This window comes from Melospiza melodia, chromosome 2, assembly GCF_035770615.1.
Source record: "Melospiza melodia melodia isolate bMelMel2 chromosome 2, bMelMel2.pri, whole genome shotgun sequence".
NCBI classification, from domain to species: Eukaryota; Metazoa; Chordata; class Aves; order Passeriformes; family Passerellidae; genus Melospiza; species Melospiza melodia.
In genome coordinates, this window is record NC_086195.1 from 72,743,159 (window position 1) to 72,770,961 (window position 27,803).

General features: G+C 39.3%; 1 protein-coding gene across 8 annotated transcripts in view; it reads left to right on the forward strand.

The window, feature by feature from the left end:
• The window catches only part of FAT3 (FAT atypical cadherin 3), a 337,712-nt gene that overhangs the window by 207,014 nt on the left and 102,895 nt on the right, over positions 1-27,803 (forward strand). For 6 of the 8 annotated variants that reach the window (XM_063148845.1, XM_063148837.1, XM_063148840.1 and 3 more), the window contains exons 5-7: positions 21,743-22,057; positions 23,946-24,156; positions 24,613-24,681. In XM_063148845.1, coding sequence (XP_063004915.1) covers positions 21,743-22,057; positions 23,946-24,156; positions 24,613-24,681 — 595 coding nt within the window. The remainder of the gene's footprint in view (positions 1-21,742; positions 22,058-23,945; positions 24,157-24,612; positions 24,682-27,803) is intronic. The other 2 variants (XM_063148841.1, XM_063148844.1) reach the window with 1 other exon arrangement.

Sequence of the window (27,803 nt, forward strand, 5' to 3'; positions counted from 1 at the left end):
AGATTTCCAGAACATGAATAGTTCCTGGTCTGCTTTCCAGTGTACATGGGCAGCTTGGTGGGAGAGGATTGTTGAATCCAGGCTACAATTCATTAACTTGCACATTCAGCCCAGAAAATGGATCTGAGCACATTTTCTCGCCCTGAGCAGTTTCTAAACACTCTGTTATAGAGCCTTTGTTACTCATGCTTGCAACAAAGCCTCTGCAAAATGCACGCACCACTGAGCAGTTCAGCTTGTTGGGAATTGCTGTGTCAAGACCTATGTTTAGCAAAAGAATGAGCCAGAAGAGTTACAGGCTTCAGTGTGCAATTCTAGCAACAGTCTTTGAAACTTCATGATTGAAGGGGTGAATTGACTGTAGTGAGAGATGACCTCTCCATCCTCTTGATAATGGTATATAATAGTTGGTGGTTTTAAAGTGCTGAGGCTGTTTAGTCTCTCCCTGATCAGCCCATGCAGTGTGGGCTCTTCAGACATTTAGCCAATTTTGAAAATTATATCCGTAGTATCTGTCGGTCCAAAACACTAAAATAGCTATTTAAATTGACCACTGCAGATTCATTCACAAAATATCTTTTAACATTTGTCACAGTAAAAAACCTGTCTATTCAAAGTGTCTCTAAAGAATAAAAGTAGCTGTTAATAAGCATGGTCAGAACTTTAAATCTCTTCAGAAGTGACAAAGCAACTGAAGGCAATAGGTTTAAAAATAGTGTTACAGCAGCCTTAGCCTTTCAAGGTCCAAGTCATGTACCCTAATTGAAGAGGAGGAGAAGTGGGAGCAGAGTACTGGCTTACTGCAGCTAATTTTTAGCCCTGTTAGTGCTATCAGAATGGTAAGAGTGCCTCTCAAGTGCCCTGTTTTTGTCACAAATCAGTATACACAGGCTTCATCAATCTTCCTGCTGCGAAGCTCCAGCACAGCACTGGGGAGGATGGCAGTAACAGTGCAAGGGGTCGTAATGGAGACAAATTGCTAAATCTGATGTGAGTGTCAAAATACATGGGCTGAGTGAAACACATTGGTTTCTATTTACTGTAGGTACACTAAGGGTACAATAAACTGTGTTACATGGCATGTATTTATATGCAGTAATTAGAGGGAAACATGATAATCTGCTGTAATTGAAGCCTTCTAAAAAGAATTCAAATTTCCACTCATTTAATAGCGAGCTGTAAATGTGAGGGGAATGTTGATAGAGGGATTATAATTTTATTCCACTTGGAATTCGGTACAGCATATCACTGTGGAAGTTGCTGCCGTGAAGTTTATGGCCACAGTTTGCAGGGGAAGAGGAGTTTAAAAACTTGCAAAGTGGCATTTAAAAATAGCACTACCTCTCAGTTCTTCCCACAAACACCACACTGGTGGCTCAGCATTGGACCAGCCTGTGTTCTCCACCAGCCTTCTCTTTCCCTGCAGCATCTCCCACACAAGAAGTTGACAAATTTAACTTTGTTTTGTTGTTGAGCCTGCTCACTTGGGCTGTAGCCTTTGCTAGTGGTGATGCCTGAAGTCAGTGGTCCTTTGTGAGAAGCTGCAACATTTTCTGAAGAATATAGGCAGCTGTGTGGCAATATGCTCATGTATATTTTTACAGGAGAATTACAAAAGCTGGAGTTCATTGGGTTTATGTAGCTGAATAGTGCTCTACAGCACATTGATTGCTTAAATCCTGGATTACAAGTCTGTGTAAGCATTTGTTTCATGGTTCTTTAGCATTGCCCACATTTGGCAGAGAAAGCTGCATTTTTTCTCAGTGACATGCTGGTGATGGTGTAAAAATGAGGCAGTGTGTCTGATTGAACATTTTGTCTGAGGTTTAAATGGGTCCAAAGGCACATGCCTTTCCCTTTTTAACACTGAAGCTTATCAGAAAATGCAGAGGAAGTTTAAAATATAGGTAAACAGCATCTTTTTCCAGCTTGAGTTCAAAAAGTATTACTGGCTGTGCTTTCTGGAAATAAGAAAACTATTTTAACTATTTCTGAAACACCTGAAAGTATTTCGAGCTGGACAGTTTGTTTGTAGAGGCAGCCTTCTAAAAGGACAATGGAAGATGTATCAATGTCATCTTCAAATAGTGACACTGAACTTTAATGTCAACTTCAAAGTTAAGGGGAAAAAACAAAAGGAAAAAAAAGGAAAGGAAGCAAAAAAGAAGAGAAAGAGGGTGGGGAGGAAAGAAAGGGAAGAAAACAAACAGTTCTAAAGAAAATAAAAAACATGTTCATCTCATATTACCTCTCCATGGGGTTTTCAGTAGAGGGGAAATCCACCTGGCCAGTGTGGTGTTGGATCTATCAGGGACACGAGGTCTGGGCTTAGGGGCACAGACTGAGCTCACTAACCCCGTGATGATGCAGGTTTCCTTCCTGCCCCCCGTGTTCTTCTGCTGCTCCCTTCAGAAACAGCCAACAACTTTCCAAGGGCAGGGGGTGCTGGAGGTTAAACCTGTCCTTCAGAGGCATTTACATATGACATTGCACACTGCCTCTCATGTGTATTGGGGCAGAAAGTCTTACTCAGCAAAATGAGGGAAGAGTCCTGGTGTGATCCATCTGTCTGCAGTGACAAGAGGTCTCCTCAGCTAGATTGTTGTCTCTGACTTTCGTGATCTGGTAAGATGAATAATTATCAAGTGCATCACTGAAAATATTACTAATTCCATTGGTAAGCGAGTGGTCTCTGTGCAAGAGATATGAAGAGAAATTTTAAACAGCAAAAGAATTAAGGTATCATGTTTTTACAGATGGGTCTCTTTTATTATTACAAATTTCAATAGCTCCCAAATGTCCTATTATTTTAGATAATGTCTTGAGAAGTAACACAAGTAACAGAGCCTAAGCATTGGGAAAACTGAATTTAATAACACTTTTCTTCATGCACATGGAATCTTAATTATGTTTTCTTATTAAATAAGAAAAAATACCTCCTTATAAATTTGTAATAATGGTGCAAATTAGACTTGGATTGAAAAAAAAAAAGAATTATGTATTCCATCTTAAATTCAGGTAGCCACTGGAAAATATGCCCACAACTCTGATGACACAATATATGTACCAAAGGGAAAGGGCAAGAATGGGTCTGTGTATATCAAATAGTGATATAGCAGTGACCCTCAGCTCATTTTACTTACTCAATGAAATACCAATAGCCTTGAGTGACTGGGTGTGCAAAGAATGTCTGTGACATTTCCATAAAATGTGTTGACTTCTAAGTCAACCCTGAGGATTCTCTGTTTACTTTTTCACCTTATGCTAATAGCTGATTTCAATCTTAATTTTTAAGATAATAATAATAATCTCATTCTTTTAACTTTCTCATTATTAGTTTGGTTCTTTTAAAATTGTTTTGCACATGCTAATGCCAGGATCGTGTCAAGGACAGATACACTACTGACAGCTCCATGAGTGCATCATTTATATCAGAGTACCTGACTCTGGCCTCTCTTGGAGAGTGTTTAAGCCATCCAGCTAATCTGACACTGTGTGGAAGTTCTTACATGGCAGGATTTTAGTCCAGCAATAAAAATCTCACGTTTGTTTGGTAATCTATTTTATTGATACCAAATACCAATAATAATGAAGAAAAGCATTCATCTTTTCTATCTTTAATGAGCTTCCTAAGTAAAAAATCTTCATAACTCAATATGCAAAACTGTGGGGTTTTGTTGTGAATGTTTGATGATTACAGGAATGAGCCAGAGCTTACAGACCTTCTATAGGTGTAGTGTAAGCTTGTGTTAATTTATTTGGTATTAAAATAAGAAAGCATAGCTCATATTTTATTTATTCCCTCCTCAGCTCATAGAAAAGATTTGATTTTCCCAGTTCATTGACATATGATGAGAGATGTACCATCTACAGTGGAATACTGCCCCAAATACATTTTTTACTAAATCATGTTTCATTGGACAGGGAGTCTGCTAGAAATGGGCAGGGAGCAATTGGTATTATCATCCAGGATAAAAAACTAATTAATTACCTATTTAGATGAAAATCTAGCCCAGTATCAAGATAGAGATAATTTTGCAGGTACTCATTCAAGTTTATGTTTTGAAGATCTTGGCAAGATCAGAGTCACCCAGGGCTGAGGCTTTGGTTCATACACTGCTGTCTGCCATGGTGGTTGTGTCTCATTAGAAAAATCACATTTCTGATTGTCTGCAGTTTTGCTTTAGTCAGGGAATGATTTGCATATATCTGACATTTGCAGAGGGAGGGAGGTTGTTTTACAGATTTCATGAATCACTGACCTGAACCGTTGGGTCATGAAATGAATCTCCTCAAAGCGCAGCTCTGTTGGCTTTTTCATGCTGGGCATCAAAATGCCTCTTTTAGGATTTTCCTTGTAGACCCACAGCATTCTAGCAGCAGGTCTTGGCTCTAAGCACCTCGGCATGGAAGGAGATATTCAGCTGATAGACTTTGCATGCTGTCTTATCAGGCGTTTTGCAAAACTTTTAAAGGCATAGCAGAAAAGATACAATTGTGCCAGGAAGGAAATCCAGCCTGCAGTCAGTCACCCTGCAAGGTTCTGAGCATCTCTTGGGAGCCTAGGGGTGTATCAGCACTTCCTTGACCCTCTGGACCTAATTAAAATCTCACTGGACTCAGCATCATGGTGTAGTGCAAGAAAGTTACCTTATGGTTAACTAGAATAGTATTAAGACGTGTGTGATGTCACTGTGGAGAGGGGAAAGTATTATGCTGGGGGCTAGTTCAATTTCTTTGCTTATCCTGAGTGGTGTGCTTAGTCTGGCTTCAGTAGCAATGATTTTCCTAAACTTATCCCTAATAATCCGAGGATAAAAGAATTAGACATTGGTGCCCATGGCTGCATTTCCTCAGGTGTGTTGGAAATGGATGAGTGAACACATGAGAGAAATGCAATTTAAAATATACTCAATACCTCTCTCTTCTCTTTGCAGAACTACGAGATAGCAGAGCATTAGATCACTGCAAATGGGTGGAAAAGTATTATTAAAACATCAAGTTTTATTGCATGCTTTGAAAATTAGGTCTGCACTTGTGTTAAATGCTGTTGAAACAGAGAGGGATGTATTAGTGGTCTTCCTTCTTGTTTTATAAATCATTCCTCATGCTAAGCTTGTGAAGGCAAATTCTGTGGTTAATCTATATCAAGCTTTTCTTTTCAGTCAGGATTAAGAAGTTTAGTCTAATGTTGCTTTCTCACTGAGGGATTAGCTCACAGATTAGCTCAGGGCTAACAGGTTTTTTCTTCATTGTATGTTTCTTAAGATCTGTGGCTCCCTTTTTTATGGGCTGAAGCCCACCTACCATGCCCAAATTGGTCTCATATATTCTTTCAGGGTGTCTCTCTTGCCAGGCTCTGTGCTTGGTGAAACAAAGACTCACTGTGCAGGGTGCACAGCTTTGCTAAATCTTCACATTTTTATATGAATGTACCAATGTTTTAATCTTCTGCAGAAGCCACAGGAAATCTTTCACATGATTCGAATCTATTTTAGATATACAGAGCCTTTGTGTTATGTGAATTGTCTGCTTTAGTGCAATATCATGTTTTTTGTAGCGTGGGTAATACCCATCAGCTGCCAGACTGTTAATTTATGTCTGTAATGTTTGAGCACACAAACATGCATGCACATACACGCATTTTGCAGAGGTCTCATTTTCCTGCCTTCTCATCTAATACCAAGCTGAGAGTCGAATTTAGGGCAGGGGAGCATCTTCTTCCTCAGTTAGGAATGCATTGCATCTGTACTAAAATCCTTTCTGGGCATAGGAAATCCTAGTATGCCTTTTAATTAATCCATCATTTAGAAAAATGCCCTTAAACAAGATTTGCATCCATTTGTTCTTTCTCCCTGGGTGATCTGTTTTCAGCTGTTCCAAATTCAGGCTTGCTATAGCTAAAAAAAAGTTGATTCTGCAATTTTTTCACAGCAACTTCACTTGCCACCACCATTTATATGCACCAAATCCAGCCACCCAGCAATACCCTGTGCAGGGATCCCAGCACTAACAATCCAATTCTGCTGTCTTGAGTGAGCCTTGGGTTGATTTGACACGTGTGGTTTGTCAGTGCTCTGTCCTCTGAATTTTTTTTTTTTTTTTTGTCTTTCCCCTCTTAGTGCTTTTCTTTTTCATGGGTTTATCATTTTCATACATTAAAATCTCAACATTTCACAAAACTGCCCACCAGTCCAGTCCATGCACTTGATGAGAACCTTTTCCCAGTACACAGTGAATGCACAACATTTTCTTTGAGCCTCAGCACATCTCAGAGTCTTCTCACTGTAGCCTGCAATGCCCTTCAATATAATGTATTTTCCCTCTTTTTCTGATCTTTCAGATCTTTCCCACATGACCACACTGTCCTTCCACCATATAATCCTTAAACATTCATATTGATCAAGAAGGATATACTGGACGGGATAGGAAAATGTCAAGCAAAATAGTGGTGATTTGAAAAAATTGTGCTATTTGGGGTTTTCTTTTTTCATTTTAAAAGTAATTTGTTATGGTAAAAGGGCATCATTGTGTGAAATGCGCTGAAATAAGATTGGAGTTCTCAGCATAATTTGTAACATGACACAAATTAAGGTATTTACAAGATACCTAGAGATAATAAAGCCTCTAATCGGGTTGAGAATCAGTTTACTAAGCATAATTGACACTTTTTTTCTCCCTAAATATATTATCACATCACATAAGAATCCTAATGTTTTTCTTATCTGACTTGAGCTAGATAACAATCAGAGACCAAACAGTTATTTTACTTTTTATGAAGATATGATTTAAACAGAAAAGTACAAAGGCCCTGAAGCATCAAGTGCAAAGAAATCGGCCCTCAAAACCAGTCATTTTCTTTTCACAGCCTAACAAATTTCAGTTGTCAAGAAACGGATTAATCTCATCATTCTCAAATGTAATATTGCTGTTTGCTAATCTCTCATGATACGGAGACACTGAAAATGTTATCATAGCAGTCCTAAAGTACATTTTATGGTTTGGCAAAAAAATAATACTTTCTTTGGCAAGGAATGTTCTAAATATTCAAAAGCAAGGATTAACATGAGCACTTGAGAGCAAAAATGTCAGAATCAAAATAAGGAGTTATTTTTTCTCACATTCCCTGGGAAAGTAAAAAATACAAATATTGCTAATAGCAGTCCAATTCATGGCTTTGACTTTTCTGAGATCCAGCATGTTATCTTTAATCCAGATACCAGTAAATAAGTTCATATTTTCTTCGACAACCTCAAATAGATCTTGTTTTCCCATTGCATTTTTTTGTCTTCCACTATCCTTCTAGATAGGTATTAAAGTGTTGTATAAACTAAAACAAGTGTTCTTAACTCTCAGATTTTAAAGACTTCATTGGGAAAAAAACGGGGAGAATATAAAAACATGGTTTTTTATATTGCCACACTATTTTAAAACCCTAACACTTGACCACAGTTTAAAAAACACTTGGAAAATTTCCACAAAATCATAAATTTTAGACCACACATTTTAGCTAAGCTGAGCTTTATTATCTGGTACAACAAAGTATGCCAAAATGGCATGATATCTGATGACTGAGAGGGACAGAAGGCAGTGAGGGATGTCTGTTAGCATGGTCTCAATAGACCATAATTTGTAGCAGAAGGAATCAAAATATTAACTGACATGTGAGATTAATTTGCATTTACTCCTTATCCTCCTCACCAAAACCCTGTTGTTCAAATGGACCTGCACAAACTCTCTCTGTGTAGCTTTGGACATATGTTTGTGGGATTGAATTGAATACTAAAGCCTGTTCTGTCCTTCCCACTGGCATTTACCAAGTGTGTGTACAGTTAAGGATCTTTCACTATTTTTGTTGCAACGCACTAAGTACTGCCCGAGTGCAGTCTTCTCTGCAGCACCTCAGCTAGGGAATGACATTTAAAAAGTAAAATAATACTTTCTTTGAATGCCTTCTCTTCAGGCATTCAGTTCTCATAATATCTGACTCTCAGTGTGAAAGTATCAATTGAAAGCTGTGGCTTTTTTAATAAAAGGAAGTCTGAAGTGTACAGAAGATATGTTATTTCTGCAGCCCTGGGAGGGTGCCTGATGATGGATCACAGTGGTGATCGGATGCCCAACTTCCAGCAAGCTGCTCAGGTCCCAAAAGAAATCCTTGCTGCTGCAGCACAGTGCTCAGCATGAGGCAGTCATTTATCCAGCTTCCTGACAAAGCACATTAGCCAGCTCAGGGCTGTGGGCTGTTTTTCAGCTCATTCAGTTCTTGCAGAGTTAATTTGGTGTCCCCTTCCCTCTCTAAGCTATAGCGGAGAGCTACCTCATGACTTCCTAACTTGAGACACATCCCTGGTTTCTCTGGAGTGCAGTAAGCTCCACTAGCCCTTGAATGCCTAAAAGGTAGTAGCTGAATAAGTTACACATTTGTGCTCTATTTTCTAGAGGTTATTGAGAACACATTCACCAGATTTACGTACCAAAACAGGAACTGCACTTGAACTTCACTTGATTGACAAACTGGCTCACTAAGCCAGTAAATCAGTTTTACATGTTTTGTCATATGAGTAATCTATGAATTAGATCTGCTCCTAATACTCCATTTCTAAAACTGGATGCACTTTTGGAGAGCAAGTTTGTGTATATTTTGTATGGGATTTCTCAGAGGGAGCAGTGGCAGCACCTCTAGGTAGTGTCAACCAGGGCTCCACACCGTGAGCGAACATCTGCAGCAGTGACCCAGCACTGCCCATGGGGATTGGTGCCTGGGACTGGCATATCTGGTTTGCCTGTGCCAAGGGATCACGCCTCCTGCACTGCTCCTGACAGGATGTACTTGTGCTGTTCAAGACCTCCCATAAATCAGGAGCTTCCTCACAGCTGTTTCCAACACGGCCATTTCTATACCCTGCCCCTTTAACACCTCCTGAGACAGTCTCAAAAGCAAAGCAGCCCCTGAAACTTTACTTTTTCAATCTTTCCTGCTAAAAGCCAACAAAGCAACTCATTAGAGGTTCCTTCTTTCTGTTTCCTCCTTTTGCTCCCTTCACCTAGTGAGGGCTAATTGGAGGCCCATAAAATGAATCCAGGGAAATTCACCACCTTCTCCCATATATCAGTCCTGCACTCCCAAATTGGGCATCTTGTCTCTTGCAGTGTTTTATTGTCCCCCAGACCACATTATCAGGGAGGCAATCTCACAAAGGTTAATGGCATTACTTGGCTGTGTCTGCATCTGACATTCCTGCTCATCACTCCAAATCCAGTCGTTTCACCAGTCGCTTTAGATGCCTCTGCTGCTGTTAATTGGGTGCTGCTTCCCACTGACTTCAAACTCAGTTCTATAAATTGTAACTACTAGTAGCTGATTGTCCCCACTCTTAACTTTCACTTCACAACTGGGAAAAGTATGTGTGGGTTGATATACCTGTCTTTTCAACCCCACTCTTTGACATTTGCAGTCCAGTTATTGGTCACCTTGGCCATCCATTCAGTCGAGCTGTCCTCCCATATTGGTATGCTGTGTGTCAACACCTACCCCATACACTGCCCTAATGGGAAAATAGACAGTAAATTAAGAGCCTGTATAAATCCAATAAAGAGTGACTTTGACTCCATAAACCATGGAAGTGAAGCTGAGGTGTTCTAAGCAGTCTCTGGTATCCCAGGCTGGAATTGCTGCTCTGTGTTTTTAGAGTGGCACAGCTTACTGGAGTCGGGCAAGATATCTATCTATTGAGGGCCATGGTGCCCATGAAGTAAGAAAATTAACCTTAAGGGCTATGCATGTTAAGATTTCTGTATTACATTCTTGAATCAATGGCTGTCATCAGTAGAAGGCAGTAAATTTATATTAATCATTCTTGATTAAATATTTCCTTTCTGCAGATAAAAAGTATGCTTCCTAAGCTCTACTCGCATTTTACATTTTATTGACCCTTTGCACAGCAGTGAATGCCATCCTGTGGCTACAAAACCCAAATGCATGTTAAAGACTAATTCTGCAAAAGAATTGAAGTGCTAAGAATATTTTAAAAGTTATGATCTTTTAAAATTCCTCCTGCACTGCAGGAGTGGAATACCATCTTCTTATTATTCCAACACATAAAGTTCCCTTTCCAGGACTCCAGGCACTATGCAATTAATTAATTATAATAGTATTAATTGATTAATTAATATTAATAACCTGAACACTTTAATGCATTCCAAGTGTTACTCTGGGAAATTAAGGTTTTGGGACAGGATTTTTTCTTTTCAACACATTTGGGATATTATAACTTGGGGACAGCTTTTCCTGTTGTATCGTTGCCCCAAAAAGACTTTGTTCCCATACACACACCTAGTTATTTATGTTGGCAGTACGGTCTTGACACATTCTGAACATTTTTCTTATACATCGCTGTTCACAGGATCACTGGCTATGTGTGTAACAGATTGAACAGGGAAAAAAAAGATTGTGCTGAAGAAAATAATTGCCTGTGAAATTGCTGTTTCTTTAAAGCAAAGAGGAAATCCCACGTTTGTCTGGGTGCTAAATAAGATTGTTGCCAGTCAGTTATCAGGTATGCAGTGGTGATGCCGCAGTGGTGCACACCTTCCCTGCCCTTTAGCTGAGTGCTTCAGGATGAGCACCCTCACAGCTTTTGGGTGCTCATCCTGAAGGCTGGGCAAAACTCAGTGAGAGTTAAAACTACTGAAATGAGGTTGTTGAGCTCTGTATGCCACCCAGTTCTCACCAAAGTCAATGGGAAAATTCCCATTGATTTCCAAGTCTGAGGGTTTCACAGCTGGCCCACGCTTCCCTACCAAGAGGGTGCCTGTAATTATTTGGCTGCTCAGACAGCATGAGGGTGATTTTTGTCTTTGCACTAGCTCTGTGTCCAGTTGTGCAGTATCTGTGTACCCCACTGTCCACAGCATGGCTGGGGAGGCTGAGGCTGTTCTCAGGTGTCTGTAGCGATTTTTAGAGATTCAGCAGAGCTGAGAAAAGAGCTAAACTGACTTAGTGAAAAAGGGCATTACAGTAAACCTGTCCCTAAAGGTACGCTTAGCTTGTGTCAGTCTTGTCTAGTGAGAAGGAGCAAGGTTTGTAGTGTTTCTGGTGACACACAGGGTCCTGCTGCACCCATCAGGGAAAGGGATGATAGCTCTCATTCTTTATCACCACAACAGTTTCCTGAACTTCAGTTTCACATCTTTGTACTGGATGCAACATCTGAGCCCGTTTTCCAGGTTGAATTTTTCAAGCTGGGAAAAAGTAAATGTGGAAAAAGTAAAAATGGTCCAAGAATGTGAGTTTAACTTCAAAATTGGAATCTTCTTTTTTTTTCCCATGCTGATTGATTCTCAACCAGCTTGTAAATTTGACCCCATGCCAATAAAAATTAGCTAGTAGATATTTACAGGACATATAAAATCAAAGACAAGTAGAGGTTGAGATAATAAGGCTTGTCTGTGTTGCCTGTTAGATGAAAGTGTGATTAAATATGGCCCAATTAATGCCTTTTATCTGTCCAAAATTGATTTGTAACAGAAAGTTGTGAAGTAGGCATCAAGAAGTCAAGTACAACTTTTTATTACTAAAATCAAAGCAACTATTGATGTGATTTACTTTAACCTGGTCTGACAAAAAGGGGATGATACTGTGATTTTAAAAATCTGCCTTGGGAAGAACCCCAACAACAAGGCTCCTTATTCATGCTTATCTCTGTCACCTTATTTTAATTACTTTTCATACTGACTTTCTGAGAATTTTTATACTATTTTGTAAGATATTTTAGGATGGAATCCTCATCTGACTCCAAAAATTACTTTATTCAGATATGCATGAATAATTGCTATGATATTGTCTTCTAATTTGATTAAAATTCTACTTTGCACCTTCTTGATAACCAAAGAAATGACTGTCAAATAACTTGAATATCACAAAAAAAATTATATCTTCTTTTTTTTTTTCCTTTTTTTATTAATGAAAACAGTCAGTGCAGTCTTCCTGGGTGACTGTTAAGTAAACACAGATAAATTTCTGAGGCCTAAACCATGCATTTTTGCTATTTGCAATTTAAAATATCTCTAAAGGATGTTCAAAAATTGGGAAAAGCCTGTATCACTTAGAAGTCTGATTTATATATTTTCTACCCAGCTACAAAATCAATTTTTTATTTATCAGTTTTCTAACAGATAAGCTTTATTTTGAACATAAAACTCTGGAAGCTTCATTTTTACTGAGAAAAAACTGAATTGCATTTAAATGTCAGAGACTGCTCATCAGTCTGTCAGCTGTAAAACTGTCTTTGAAACTTTTTACCTGTGTGTGTGGATGGAGAGCCCTCATTTCTTGCATATTGTGGAAAAACGGTGTAAGATGAAAATTGGGTATTTTCAGCATTACTGATAGGACACAAAGGCTTTTACATTAACATTAATGGTTTTGGCTTTGCCTGCTTCGGTATTGATCAAAGGCTTGTTGGTAAGTGTTGAGTTCAAAGTAGAGATTTTTGGGAGAGGGGAGTTTTGGGGCGTGAACTCTAAGTTTCTATCTGTTGTAAAATTGTACAATTAATCACCAAAATTGCGGTTTTACAGTGCATGTTCTTCAGCGCCCAAACATCTTAGTAAACTTGCCCCAGCCTGACTTGGGGAGCTGGAATGCCTCTCCTCCTTTTGCTGTCTCATTGCCATTGCTCACTGCTGTCTGCCTTTTGGGGGGATTTGTTTTCTTTTGGCAGTTCATTTTAAACCCTGGGTATTTCTGTAGCCTGTTTGTAGCGCAGATGCACAAACAGTTTATTGGTGGGTGGAGGTGGCTGCAAGTGGGTGACAGGGGAGGAACGTCTGGAGGAGGAGCTGGAGATGGGGCTGGATTTGTCTTAATCTGGTTTTGGCCAGAGACAAGGTGGTGTCATCCCCTGTTGGCAGAACCAAGTGCTGCTGAGGGGAAAAAAAAAATAAACTGCTGCCTTTCCTTTGAAAATCCCTGGTTCTGCTTTATATAGAAGCATAGAATTTGGAGTGTTGCTATAAAGTTTTCTTATAAAGTAAATAAATAATATATGGACTATATGCAGTGTTCCTATAATGTAAGTAAATAAATAATATATGCAACACATGCAGTGTTCCTATAAAGTAAATAAATAATATATGCAGTATATGCAGTGTTCCTATAAAGTAAATAAATCTAAGGAGCTACTGTGTATATCTTTCATCTCATTGCTGGCCAAATAAAGATTTTTACCTCCTCAGGAACAGCAATATTGTTTTGAAACTGGCCATCACAGAGCCTCACCTGAGGATGCTCCATCCAACATCAGAGGGCAGTGGATGTCAGTGTGACAAAAATTGTTTAGAAGTAGGTTTTTATATTGTACTTTGGGACACAAGATGATTATTCCCTTTGAAGGCTGAAAGTTTCAGTTGAAGTTATTGCTTTGTTGTAACAGAAGCTTCTGCCACAATATTTTTAAGGGTGTACAGAGCAAGCTCTTTTACACTATGCCTTCTCCTAGAGGACCTTGAGCAGCTTGTGCCACATTAGCGTGAGGCAGTGCTGCCGATTTAGTGCCAGACAAATGGAGGGCTATTGCCCCTCACCTGCTCTGAATTCAGGAGTTTCTGCTAAAGGAGCTGGGAGTTAATTCCCAGTCAGTTTTGGTATCTGGGGATCTGTGCTACAAACTGACACGGCTGCACACCCAAACAAGGGTGTAAAGTAAATACTGTTGATTAGTTAACTCCATAGTGACTAGTAGCTTGATTAAATAGCTTGATTAAATTTTGGCAATAAATCAGCACATATTTTCTTAGCTGTTGATAGTTATAACATAAATTATTAATAGTAGAGAAATATCTTGGAAGCATGGATAGCATATTATGTCTTTATTAATAGCCAGAATGCTTTTCTTACATGATTACACATCTGACTGGTCTATTATGAAAAAAATGGAAGTTTGGAGATGTGTAACAATCTTCATCATTTTGGGGAAACTGAAGAAGGTTCCTTCTTATAGTGAAGAGGAGAATCAAGTATCATTTGTGGATAGAAAATGAAGAGTAATTGAATCTTTGCGAAAACATCACTGTGGTGAGCTTACAAGTTGATGCACACCTCTTTTGAAGCACAAAAACTGAGAGCTACTGTATTTTCTGAGTGCTAAGATAAGATTTTTGGAGAATGGCATTATCTGTATAGAGGTAGATCTGATAGAGGGGAATTTATCAATATTTAATCACAGGTGTTTCTTTTCACAAGAAAAGCAAAATCCACAAATGGCTAAAGTAGATATTGAGGTATGAATCGGATTAAAATTGACATAGAGAGTACTACTGACATTAAACTGCATGCATATCTTGATTTGCAAGCTTTGTGTTATTTAAATCTGCTTGAAGTGAAATAGTCTCACATTGGACTATTCATTTTCTGTTCACAAAACTCTCAGATTGTAATCTTCACTTTCAGCAGGAGCTAAACACCTTCTTCAAAGTTTACTGTGAAGATCAATAGGCAACTTTTATCTTCTTTCTCATTTAAGGGCTGTGATGGTAATTCTGTTTAGCGATAGGTTGTTTCTCAAGAGGTTTCATATGCCTAAAAAAATCATTTTTAAGCAATTGCATATCATACTTTATCTTGTTTGTAAGGTGCCAGTCTGACGGTGAGTAAATGTTCTTCGACAGGTATTATCAGGGGACAGTTTGGAGTGTGTTCTGTTTTTCAAGTCTTTCTTCATTATATATTTAGCAAGACTCATTACTGCAGCCTCATGAGCAAAGAGGAAGCTCATAATGTACTCAAAAGACTTTTACAATCATTGTTTGGAGACTGAGGTTGATGTTCTTACTGTGATCATCTCAAATTTGCCGATCTTCTTGTTGCAAACTTTGCAAACTGCTCAACATGAGATATGGTATGTGCAGTTTCAAGGTGCTGTTATCACCTAGAAGGTCAGAAAAAGTCCTGGTTGAGCAATGCTTTTTCTTTCCAGAGGATTTCTGCTGAATCTTAGTTGACTACAGTACATTTAGGCAGTAGAGGTAAAGCTTTTCTGTATTTAATTCCACCGGTAGACATAAGAGGGACTTATGGAAAGTGACTGCCCTAGAGTCACTTCTGAACAAAATTTAATCTATATTTCATCAAATGCATGATGAAATTATGAGCTCAACATTCATAAGGATTATAGTTTTCTTTTTACTCAGGAAAAGGAAGGGGAAGGTGCTTTCTGAGGCTGCCTGGAGGAGTTTCCTTTAAAGCATGACAGGCTGCTCTGTTTTCTGAGAATCTAATGGAGCAATGGTTGGTTCTACATTTAGCATGTATTGATTGAAAAACACTGTAAATAAAGGCTGATGCACAAAGGTCGTCAGGATCTCCAGACTCTAATGAACTTTAAAAGCAGTGCTTGTGGAAAACTGTTATTTTTCTTTTAGAAGGTCAAGAGCTATGCAGATTCTTCCTTTTATTGCTACTAAATCTGAAATACAAGTCTTTAGTTTCTTTACAAGGACTTGTTTACTGTTTCTGTTTCCAAAAAGCTTGTAGAATAAAGTGTGACACAGGATAAATGTAATAGATGTACTAGCAGTGTTTTTGGAGTTTAAAATCACCCATTCTGATACTGCATTCTGCCCGGTCCTTTGGTTACCATCTTCTGGTCTCAGCATTCTGAGTCTGACAAAAGTTAAGATTTGAAGCCTCTAAGGCTTTCTTCAGTACACTCTTCTAATATTTAGGTTTGCAAATACTACAGGGAGCATTTAACTCTGAATGAAAAAGCCTGCCTTCCTTCCTTTCTTCCTGTCTTTTGGCAATACAGCACTGAAATTACCCGATGTCATCGTTAATTCTCACATGGTTTAACAGACCATTATGCATCGTTTTCGAGCTTGTGTGGCTGGAAGCCATTGACATTCCTAATCAAACACCTAGAGTGTTTATGTCAGTAATAATCTCTATTTAAAATGTACTCTAAATTATTTATTTCTCATACCTGGCCAGAGTGAATGTAGTAATATTTTTTACAAACAAAGATTTCCCAGATTAGCAAAGGAAAGGAAAGATGGATCATATTTATATGATTGGAACTCTTTTGGACAAGAATTATGATTTGTCTTTTGGGACAGCACCACATCCTATTAGAATAAGTGAAATAAGCACTTACCCATTTCTTTCCCACAGTTGCTAGATAAGGGATTAAGAAAGATAAAGCATCTAGTTTGCTACAGCTAACTCAGTATTCGTTTTGAAGAAAAAAGAAAAGGTACATTTATTTATCTCTCATATTCTGTATATCTTTGAGCTACACTGCCTTCACTTTGTAGCAATAATCTGACATGCAGTTCAGTAACAGCATGCATTTCAGAAAAATATTTTCTTGTAAGAATTTAGCCACGAGTTTAGTCTCTCTCTGAAGTCGGCAGAGATAGTAATTCAGCGCGTTTGACTTTAAAGTTGTATTCATCCCTCGATGAGCTCTCCTCTATAATCTTTCACTTCTCCCACTCAGGCTGAATTCCAGAGACTTACAATGGGTACTGCAGCTCCTTTACACACTGGCAGAAGAAACAAACCCATTAGTCACTAACAGCAGGGGTATGCCTTAACTCTCCCGCTCCCTTTGATCATTTTTCTGCCTTCAGTAGCTCAACCAGATTCTCTTTTCTAAGGTTTTCTGAAGCAAAATTAGCATTTCTTGCTGGGGGAAGGGAGAGACTTTTACCTGAAAATCTCCTTGTGTACGCTTCTTTGATGAGGCACAAGCATCTCAGCTCACTTCATTTTGCATTAAGCAGTTATCACAATAAAAAAATAAACAAGCAAATATGGCATCTTCAGCTTTTTGCAATGCTAATGACAGTGATGTGACAGTTCCTCATAATTTAAATAGTGGGTAGGCTAAGTACTTCTTCCTGCCAAGGAATGATATGGAAGAAGATACTTGTTCTTCTCAAGGCTTGATGACTCACATTAAACACCTGCTAATTGTCTTGTACTTGTTGAAGTAACATCCCTGCTAGCTACTGCTTCTAGCTGAGTTAATAATTACCTTGGAAATCATGAGTTTTTGTTAATGAGACTTGCTATAGTACTGTTAATTCAGGAGGGTGGTCCTCACAGTTGTATCTGTATTCTGAAAGATTCAAGAACTACACCTTCTCCAATCAAGTTTCACAGTCTGACTGACTCATAGGAGGAGTGACTGTCTCAAGGCAAAATTCCTTTTGTGACCATTGCTGAGCTCTGCTAGGCTGGATTAGGCTGGATTATTAGGCAGTACTTCCACAGTAGAGGTCTCCTCCATAGTCATAAAAAGAAGAACTTCTCACTTCTAACATTCCAGCTGTGGTCTGTTAACATTCAGTGTCAGTCTTCATTTTCACTGAGAAGGTTCACTTCTATGGAAATCCCTTTGTAGTTGTTCTGTGTACATGAACATAAACATCAATATCTCTCAGTCCTGTAGGGAAGGGAGTGTTAATGCCTCTAGACCCAACCTGTTGAAGTAGATCCTGCAGAAGAAGTGGAAATTGTTCTACTTGTAGAGGAAGTTCTGTTATTACATGGAATTTGTCATATGCTGCAGAAGGACATATTTTAATGCATTTTTCTCAAAAAATACATATCTGATAGAAGTAGAGGATATTTGAGGAGGCCTTTTCCTGGTCCATCCAGCTAAAGGAAACTTTGTAAGGAAGGCGTGACTGTAGTTACTTTAGAAAAGAAATTCCCAGGTAACCAATATCTGTATGTTTATTGACAGACATATTTCAGTTAAGTCATAAGCATTAAATCCAATGGGTAGATACAGATTCCTAGAGGAAAATGCTCATTTTGTGGAGAAAACTGTGGTGGAACTGGTTGTGAGAAAACAGCAGCGATGCTTAGGATTTCACCATGAAAATATATAATGGTCCATATTAATTTTGTTGTCTGTTGCATTCAGGCCCTATTAAATATGTAATCATATTCTTAATAAGGCATTCCACCCTTACTGAATGTACCAACCCTTTGTCTGATTAGTCACAGAGTGCAAATTCAGCTGCTTTCATGGCTGTATCCAGGCTTTGGGAGGTTGTATCCTCTGTTTAGGCTGTCCTGACACAGCATGAGCAGCAAGATCTAACCAGTGCAGCAGAGGGGACAGGCACTGTCCTGGTCCATCTCAGCTGCACATGGTCAAGCAGCAGCTTGTCTGCAGCAGCTGGATCTGGATACCAGACTCATCACACAGACAGGAGGTGTTCACCATTTAGGAAAGCACATGCTGACCAAGCAGCTGTTCCCCATCTCTGCTGGGAAAGCTGTGATTTTGTCCTTGCCCTTTTCCCATTCTGATTACTGTGAGAGTCACCTCTTGTTGGGTTTTCTTTGGCAGACTTTGACAAGCATGTATTGAGACAGTCTGTGTCAGACTGACAGATGAATGACAGATGTCACTCAGATGTCATTCATCTGCATTACCTTTCTTCTCTGTGTTCTTTTTCCTACCATGCTACCTGCAGGCCTCTAAACAAAAGAACCTCGCTGGTCCTAAATTACAGCTTCTCTCCTGCAAGCTCTCCTGTGCCTTGTGCATCTGCCTTTTGCATTTCCAGAGATACCAGCTGTGAATTAGCTTTGTCCTATGAACACCCTAACCTCCCTCCCCTCCCTGGTTACTTTTTACTGTAATTTCCAGCTGTTCAAGGGTTTAGCTAAGAGCTGTGGTAATGTTTGAATTGAAATTGCCTTGGCTAGAGGGGCCCCTAAGTGCTGGTGTGATGCTGTGTCCTGATGGAAATGGTATTTGCAGAGTGATGTGCTGAATGACCTCTCTGCTTCTTCCCGGTTTTGTCTGGGAACAATTCTGAACTGGCAGCAATTTCTTGGTTTGTTTTAAGGTGTTGTCATGGTGGGGTTTTTTCTGGAGGGGCAGAGGAAATTTTTGTAGCTCTTTTACCTTGTTTATGGCTGGAACCTGAATGGCCAGGCTGGGGTCAGGATGACGGAGCGCAGAAAAGGGATCGGCCAGGGTGCAGATTTACAGTTGGGGGAATAATCACATCACTGGTGTGAGGGAGGCTTAATTAATTTATATGCCTGCAAAGAGAGAACTTCAGCTCTTTTGTCTGGCACTCAGAGCTTTTTGAAGTTTTGAGGAACTTCATCCTGTAATTTTGAAAAGTTTTGAGTGTCACTCAGAGAAAAAGGCTTAGCTGGTGCCTAACATTTTCCTCTCCAGGGATGTAAAGTTTTAACCCAAGTAAAACTTACTAACTTCAGGCCAGTTTTCATTATTTTTTATTAATTAGCTGTCATTTTGTGTTACTGCCATTACTTTTTCCTGTTAGCTGTCAGCAAATATTTTCAGTGCAACATTTCTGTTACCAAATAGATTCCCCCCAAGTTTGAGCTTACAAACCAAACAAATGCATGCAAACATTTGCTGCCACACCACGATGCTAGTCAAGATTTCAGCAGTAACGTGACAAACTGTGAGAATGTGCTAGTAAGACAGAAGGATGCTTCACTTCTTGCGCAGATTTTTGACTCAGGTAGGGTTTTTTCATCATAGTTGTTTGACTGTTTATGCCACTGTGGTTTTCATAGATTTTATTGACATAGCTGGTTGTAAACCCTTTATCTCACTCACACACCTTTTCTGTTGATTACTGCTAACAGGTTGCAGAAAAACAGGTTGCAGGTCTTTAAAAAAAAAAAAAGTTTAATTTGTTCAGAGAACAAGAGTTTCCAGAATCTTGCTAGTATTTTTTAATGCAAAGACATTACTCCCTAAAAAAGCATTTTGTTGATATTTTTTGAGTTAGTGTGTCTCTGATTGTTTCTATGCAATACAGCCTGTACTGCTTGTCATCAGTGGTCATTTTATCTGTGGAGAAAGCCAAAAAAGGTTTTCCTTTGTTAACTTGTGGTCTTGCCTAGATCTTGGCCAGTTGCAACAGAGTAGAGCAGAAATAGAGGGGATCATCAGTGAAATGGAGAGGCTGAGGTTCCTGGTGGTGTGGCTCTCACCGTGTGGAAAGGCAGATTCACAGCTGTGTGTACAGCCTTCCAGCACTGGAAATGCTGTTTTGGAGAGTGTTGGCAGTGGGAACCGGATGGCTCAGCACACTGATAATGGTGTGGGTGTTCTTCCCACACCCCTGTGCTGGTGACTGGCAGATGTCACGCTGCAGGGTGGGTGGGTCCCATCCCCATCCAGCACTCTGCAAACAGCTGCCCCATCACAGGAGTGGTGATCCCAACAACTGATAATTGCCAAAGCGACTCAGCACTTAGGAAACTCTACCCCAGTCTTGGGAGAAAGAGGCCTGAGACTGGTATGTGGTGTTGGGAGGATGGTTCCACTCTCCAAGTGGGTTTTCGGCTGTTTTGGGGAATTTAAATTGCCACTGTACGTTGCCGAGCTCCTCGCTTTTCTGTAAATGAGCTGTTTCAGTCCCCAAGGCTGTCAGTCTGCTCCCTTCCACTGCATCAGTTTTTAAACACATAGTTAAATACAGGAAAGGGATAAAGTCTTTTACCTTTCTCATAGAAAACCCAATTTTTCTGCTGATCTCAGTGTTAAACTGGGGTTACCCTAGGTTTAGACTTCACACAAGGATGGGAAAATGCCATAGGGTATTATTCCCAAAAAATTTTACTTTGCCTAATGACTGGACATCAGGACTATAGGATTTGCAGGGGAACACAGGAACTTTTAAGAAAAAATAAAACATCAAGAAGTTACCAGCAAACCGATCGATGTACAGTGATCAGTATGAGCAGAGAAGGGTATGTAATATCTTGGCTCACTATCATCAGAAATTGCTACTGTGGGATTTGGCATGTTACCATATGTAGCTGAAAATGGAATTTGAACTTCTTTCATGCAAACAAAAATAACTTTCTGCCTTATTTCTTTCTCATTAAAAATGCAATCGAAATATTGAGGGAGAAGTTTGAAACATATTGATTTCATTTTGAAGGCATATTATTAAATCTCTTGAGGGCTTGTTGATCTTGAATCATTTTATTTTCATAGTGTTTCAGATTGAAAATTATTAGTAATTCTGTTTAAGTTGCAGCTAAATTACTAATTAACTTTCATCTCAAAGATTTTATTTCTTACATGTCCCTGGCAGCACAGTGCACTCTCTACACAATGCAGCAGAAATTTTTTGTTACCTGCCTCTCTGTGCTCCTTATAATCTTATAAAGCAGGTTTGGAATTAATGAGCTGTCACATCTTGGGTAATGAATGAAAAGAGCTGACAGAAATCCTTTTGTTGTTTAAGAATTTCCAAATAATTAATGGGGAAAAAATGACAGAGGTTCTTTTAGAGTTTAAGAAGAAATGCATCTTTCAAATTCTTTCCATGACAGAAGAAACTTCAAAATATGTATGCAAAAAATGCAGAGATCCCTGATTAATGGGTTAATTCCAGTTCTCTCTTCTGAGACAAACTTGCAGAATTTGAGATAAAAGGATTTAATGTTTTGAGAAATAGCTTCCTAATCTGCAGGTTCCATATTCCACGTTTATCTCAGAAATAAAAAATCTTTTGGATTCCTGGATTTGCCATTGTGGACAAATTGAGTTAAGCCCTGAGCATGTTTACAGTAATTCTGTACTGTGTACACAGAAGATGTTGGAAACTGCAGGTTAGCTTTGGGGGAGGCAGGGAGTTTCCTTATGTTTTATGTTTTTCTCCAATTCCTCAGGTCCCGCTGTAGCTGTTGGGAATAACTTGCCCTGCTGTTTTTCAGGTAACCGTCTCAGATGGGGGCACATCCCCCAAGCAATCCTCTGTTTGGGTGGTGGTGCAGGTCCTGGATGAGAATGACAACAAACCGCAGTTCCCAGAGAAAGTCTATCAGATCAAGCTGCCGGAGAGGGACCGAAAGAAAAGAGGGGAGCCCATCTACAGAGCTTTTGCTTTTGACAAAGACGAAGGCCCTAATGCAGAAATCTCGTACAGCGTTGTGGATGGGAACGATGATGGGAAGTTCTTCATTGATCCCAAAACAGGGATGGTTTCTTCCAGAAAGCAGTTCACAGCGGGAAGTTATGACATCTTAACGGTAAGCACTCTTTCATTGACATACAAACCCATGATTTTCCTGGTTTCTTTTTTTTTTTGTTAAGAAATAGGCCCTCCTGTATGAAGAGGAATATGTGACTCTGTTTATGCCCTGTATGTAAGACCTAAATTAAGAAATTTAATATTCATATGCAACTACTGCCAAAAAATTGAGTGTGAGAGATCATTCATGCTGTTGCAGGTCATGAAGTATTCTCAGACTGTTAAGTCAGCCTGCAAATTGTTAGCATAAGCCATTCCCTTGGATATACAGAAATGAAGACCAAGTACTTGTCTGCTCCCAAAGTTGTATCATGTTGGCCTGGTCAGATACAGCTACAAAAGGCTACTTACTTTTGGTGTGGACTCAATTGTTTGCCCTTACAGAGGGCACCTCCTGTCCCAGTTAGGTGGCTGCATCTAAGAGAGAAGGAGTACTGTGTACTCTGTGTTGTGAAAGCAATTTCAGTTAAAAGAAAGCTCAGTCAAAATTCTTCTTTCAGAACTCTAACCGTACAGTGAAGGTAAGGGGGAATAAAATATGGTTGAGTTGATATAAAAGCCATAAAAGACTGGAATGTGCACTCTTCATGTGCAGGAATAAGCCAACAAGTTGTAGTTAAGGAGCTGAAATAAAAATGTCAGAGATCCATGGTCTGACATCTGGAAGTGATGTATCTTACAGAAGTGGGTTGCCTTCATAATGTTGGAAAATGAATAAATAACAAAATGTTGAGAAATACCTAGGAATCAGAGTAGAGCAGCCTTCTAGTTGAGTGAGTACTTTTCCCTCTGGTGACCTCAAAGACCTGTTTGAGATCTGAGCTTTCTTATAATGCAACAACTGAATATTTTCTAACTAGAAACTGCTCATCACACTCTCAGTATCTTTTCACAAAGGACCTGCCTGGAATGGAGCAGAGTGACGAGTGTTAGTATCAAATACACTTAACACATTTCCAGAGGAAGAAGTAGGGCATGATTTCTCGGAAAAATAAAGTGTTGCCCATTTTTAAAATGTATTCTAATGGCATATTTATACCAGTGGACCTGTATAGCCAGAAACATTACCTTTTTTTTAAAAAAAAGGTTAACATTTTGTTAAAATTGATGTTATCCACCAAAGCACCCATTTTGTAACCTGCGTTCAGCCTTTTCTTAAGCCCAGTGTTTGTTGCTGCTCATCTTGTCTTCGCTATGCTAAATCCATAAAGCATGTCACACAAAGATCAAGCCTATCCATCTTTCTAGAAGACTTTATAATAAAAAGAAATAGCACCAAGCAAAGCAATTCTTAATGAACTTGACAGAGAAGAGAAAGAAAACATGACAAAATTTTGAATTATATTTTTTATGGAGAATGAGGGAAATGACCTGAAACTTATTTAATTCAATTAAAGATCCTGAGGAAGGCAATATAGGGAATACTTATCTGCAACACAGATGCCACTTGAAAGCAGTCAAACATGCTCTGGGTGAGCATGTTTTGCAAATGCATGACTTACAAAGGGTCATTACAAAGCTTCCAGCTTTGCTACAAGACAGAGCTGGGTGCAGGATGAAATCAGACAGGGAAGCTGGTTCTGGAGAGGAGGATCTGTGTGGGGAGGGTTCGAATTGCATCTGAAGAAGGCCTCACACCAGCATTTCTTAAATAAAACATTTCAGTTTAAAATCATCTTTTTCAGTTAAAAGTCAAAGCATTATTAAAAAAAAAAAAAAAAGGTGAGAATTGAGAAATAAGCATTTGTCGTCCTTTTTTTTGTGGGATTTTACATGAAAGGTTACAAAGGCCATTTTCCAAGCAGCCATCACGCTGCCGCAGAAGTAGTTCTGAACTGCCAAGCTGGGATGCTCAGCCTGAGCCCTCTTTTCTTTGTGCCTGCCAGATAAAAGCAGTGGACAATGGCCGGCCCCAAAAATCTTCCACTGCGCGTCTCCACATTGAGTGGATAAAAAAGCCTGCGCCCTCGCCCGTGCCCCTGACTTTTGATGAGCCCTTTTACAACTTCACCGTCATGGAGAGCGACAAAGTGACCGAGATTGTGGGGGTGGTCTCTGTGCAGCCCTCCAACATCCCCCTCTGGTTCGACATCGTCGGTAAGTCGGGAGCCAGTGGTGCCAGGAGGACGCCCCAGAAGCAAAGCATTCGGCTGTGCGGTTTTCAGAGCAAGAAAACTAACCCTGAATTGCCTCCCCACCTCCCCCCCCACCACCCCCAATTAAATCCATTTTCCTAATGAAAATGCTGTTTTAATATAGTGATAACAGTAATAATAGTAATAATAATAATAATAATATTCCTGCTTTTGTTATGACTCCTTAGCTAAGCTTAAAAAAAAAAGCGCTGTATGGCTGAATTGGTTTTTTTTGTACTATGTTATTTACTGCAATCTTAATGTTGTCTGTCATTTAAATTCTATTGTCATACTTTGCTAATCTCATTTCTAAATGTATTTATGGTACTTAGACTTGCTGTCCCTCATTTCTCTCTTTCTTCACCTTTTTTTCTGCATTCTGTTCTTTTTTTTCTGCTTCCGACTGCCCTGCTTCAAGGTGGCAAGCATGCTCGAGAGATGTTCTATATTCTACAGACAGCTTGTGGGCAGAACTGTTCAACAGAAGGTACCCTTAGTGCAAACACATTTGCTAAAATACAACTATCCAGGCTGCCTTTTATTTTTTGCAAGTTTTTTTTGAGACAATTTATATTACATCTTTCATAAGTGCCTGTGACAGGATGCGATGCGACACATGGATGTGCTGCATTTCTATCTGTGACAGCTTTTACCGTATTTGTGTCCAATTATTATCATTTTATTCACGGATTTTCCACAGTTTATCACAAATAATTAATTCAAACTTTTCACAGTCCAGTGCCATCCATTTAACTGTGAAACAGAATGGGATGCCTCAACATATGGGTTACAAATGGAGACACCAAAAGTTTGTCTTGAATGCAAGCTGAAACAGAGAAATGTGTTTTGATGTGAGATTTCAACCACAAAATTGCCTTACATAAAATTGCTTATAAAAATAAGGAGGGAGAAGCATCTTTAGTAAAAAGGAGGAAAAGCCATAGAAGTCTTAAAATTGCAGGGAAATGCCTTAGATGCCAAAATTACAGGGAGTAAAGGGTTTCACTTGGTTGAAGTAAAGAAATGGGAGTCCATGTTCCTAAGCATTTCTTTCCCACTTCTGCTGCTGATTCAGTTAATGTTGTTTAAAATAACTCATTTAACATCTCAAAAGTGAGAAATTCCCCTAGAAAATTATTGTGCTTCTTAATATTTGCAGATGCTTCTATGTAGTGTTTGCATACCTTTGGATGTAAAACAGTTCATCTGCACAAAGTGTAGTTATTTAAATGAAGGGTTATAAAGAAAATGCTATATGAAAGATTAGAGAAACAAAAAGCCTTTGCCGTGGACTTAGCGGAAAGTGTGTATCAGCAGTCTTTATTTACAGGGATTGAGCCTGGCTCCCATTTCAGCACAGTTATTGCAGATGGGTTTAGCCAACAGGAAGGACAGGGACCACAGGAGAAAGGGTCTGTCAGAGTCATTTTCATCCACCTTTTATTGCCAATTTGTGCAGATGAAAGACAGAAGCAGCACCATTTCCTCTCTGAATTTGTAGCATGGTTTCTGATGTGCCAATCATATTAAAATTAAACCCAAAGCTACTGCCATGTTCTGAGGTTCCTGCTAGTCCCTGGGGGAGGACAGCATATGTTTCCTACAGTTTTCCTGCCATTTCCTTGGTTGCTTCAGTATGCTACATGCAGTTTATAAGCTAATGTTTATACTTCCATTCCCTTCCTCACTGACCCTTTCCTCCCAAGACAAATCCGTCTTTATTGATGTTATTGGCAGGTTTTTTCCTATTTGAACCTTTTGCTGGACTTCTGGTCCTTTCCATGGCAGCTTGACCAACTCTCATTAAAATGCTGCCCTGAGGGAAATCCCTGCTCTTCTGCTACATTCTTTTTCATTATTAAGAGTCACTTTCAATCAAGCAACACCTTGTAATGGTATTTGATTTTTTTGCCTGCCAAACAGAGATGATGGTAGGAAGAGCATTAGGAAATTTTAGCCTCTGTCATATAATGTGGCCTTTATGCCTAAAGTAGTTCAAATGGTTTTGATGTGAGATTTCAGAAGATTTTCCCTATTTAAACAATTCTAATGGTTTCCCTACAGGCTGCAGCTTCTGAAGTTGCAAGATGCTGCATCATTGCAGAGGTCACTGAGAGAGAGCTTTCCTCAATTTAATGAGAAATCGGTGACCCTGACCTTCCACTTTCGTTCTGCTACCATATGAATGTTTTCATTAAATATTGCTGCTGTTACAAATAGTTGCACTCCCAACAGCGGCAGTTTCTGCAACAGGAATAGCCAGGAATCCTGGACATGCAGAAGACGTTGTTGTTCCAGACACACAGCATACAAGGAGCATCGACAAAACCCATCCTGAGAGTTTTACAGACAGAACGTTGCATATTTAGATAACCATTTCTGCCTTTAGCCAGTGTCAGACCCCACTTATTTTCATTGTTCCTTGATATCATCTGCATTGAGGTCTAGTGCTGAAAAGCCCAATGAAAGATGGGCTATTTGTAGAAGTTAATTGTCATATATAGAAAGCTTTATGTGACTGCTGATGCACGAGATGGTTTCTGTGCTGCTGTAAAACCAGACCTGATCCTGCTCCATCTGGTATATCGTGATTCTGAACCTCTGTGCATAGTTCACAGTAATGTCAACAAAACCCCTGAAGGCTTATGTAGAGACATGGTTTAATATAGAGTTTGCTGCTTGACCTTTATCTTTATGACCTTTTCAAAATAAATGGGCATTGGAATTCCAGACGATCTCTTTTTTAATGCATAACATCCACTCTCTCCCAGACAAAAAAAAAAGAGAGGGAGAGCAGATAAAGTTCGGCTATAGTGTCCTGTCTGCCTAACTTTGCACCTTAATTATATATGCTTTAGGTAGCTGTTTAAGTTCTTGAGTTAATCAGATCCAAGGGAGGAAGATGCCACGGAGGCAGGAAAGTCATCTTCCACTGACGGACTGGAGAGGAACAGGATACTTGGGTGATTGTTTGTTTCTTTAATTGGGAATAGTTGAGATGTCATACATGGTTTCTCTTTTCAGACTGCATTCAATACCATTCTCAATTCAGGCACTTCCCACTGTGTGAAAGACATAAGCATAAGTTGTATCAGTTTACAATTTATTTAGTCATGAATAAGAAACTAATTTTCAATGGGAACTCCCAAATAAGTCAGAGACCTTTATTTGTACCAGGTAAATTGAGCCCTTTCTGTTTTTTCCTTTGTTACTGATGGGAATGGTGGGATGACTAGTTTTGACACTGGAGCTAAGCTGCATGGTGCTAGTCTTTGCTTAAGTGGCATGTTGCACAACATCTCTCTGGTTCCCCAAACAGTCCTCCCTCTATCTTTGCTTCCTCCCCCAGCCTGTGCCTTTATAACAGCAGCCAAGCTTTGAAACCACATCAGCACTTTTTACCAAGCGTGCTTAAGTGCCGATAATTTTAATATCTATTCATTTTAGTTAATCGTCCATTTAATTCATAGTGCTACAAGTTTTCATTAAAGTCAAAAACATGCATCTCCCTAGCCTTCTTTGAATAATGTTCTCTGAGAGCTATCTAAAATACTTTCCTGATTTCTTTCTTGCTTTTTATGCCCTTGCTTTCAGCTTCTTAGCAGCAAA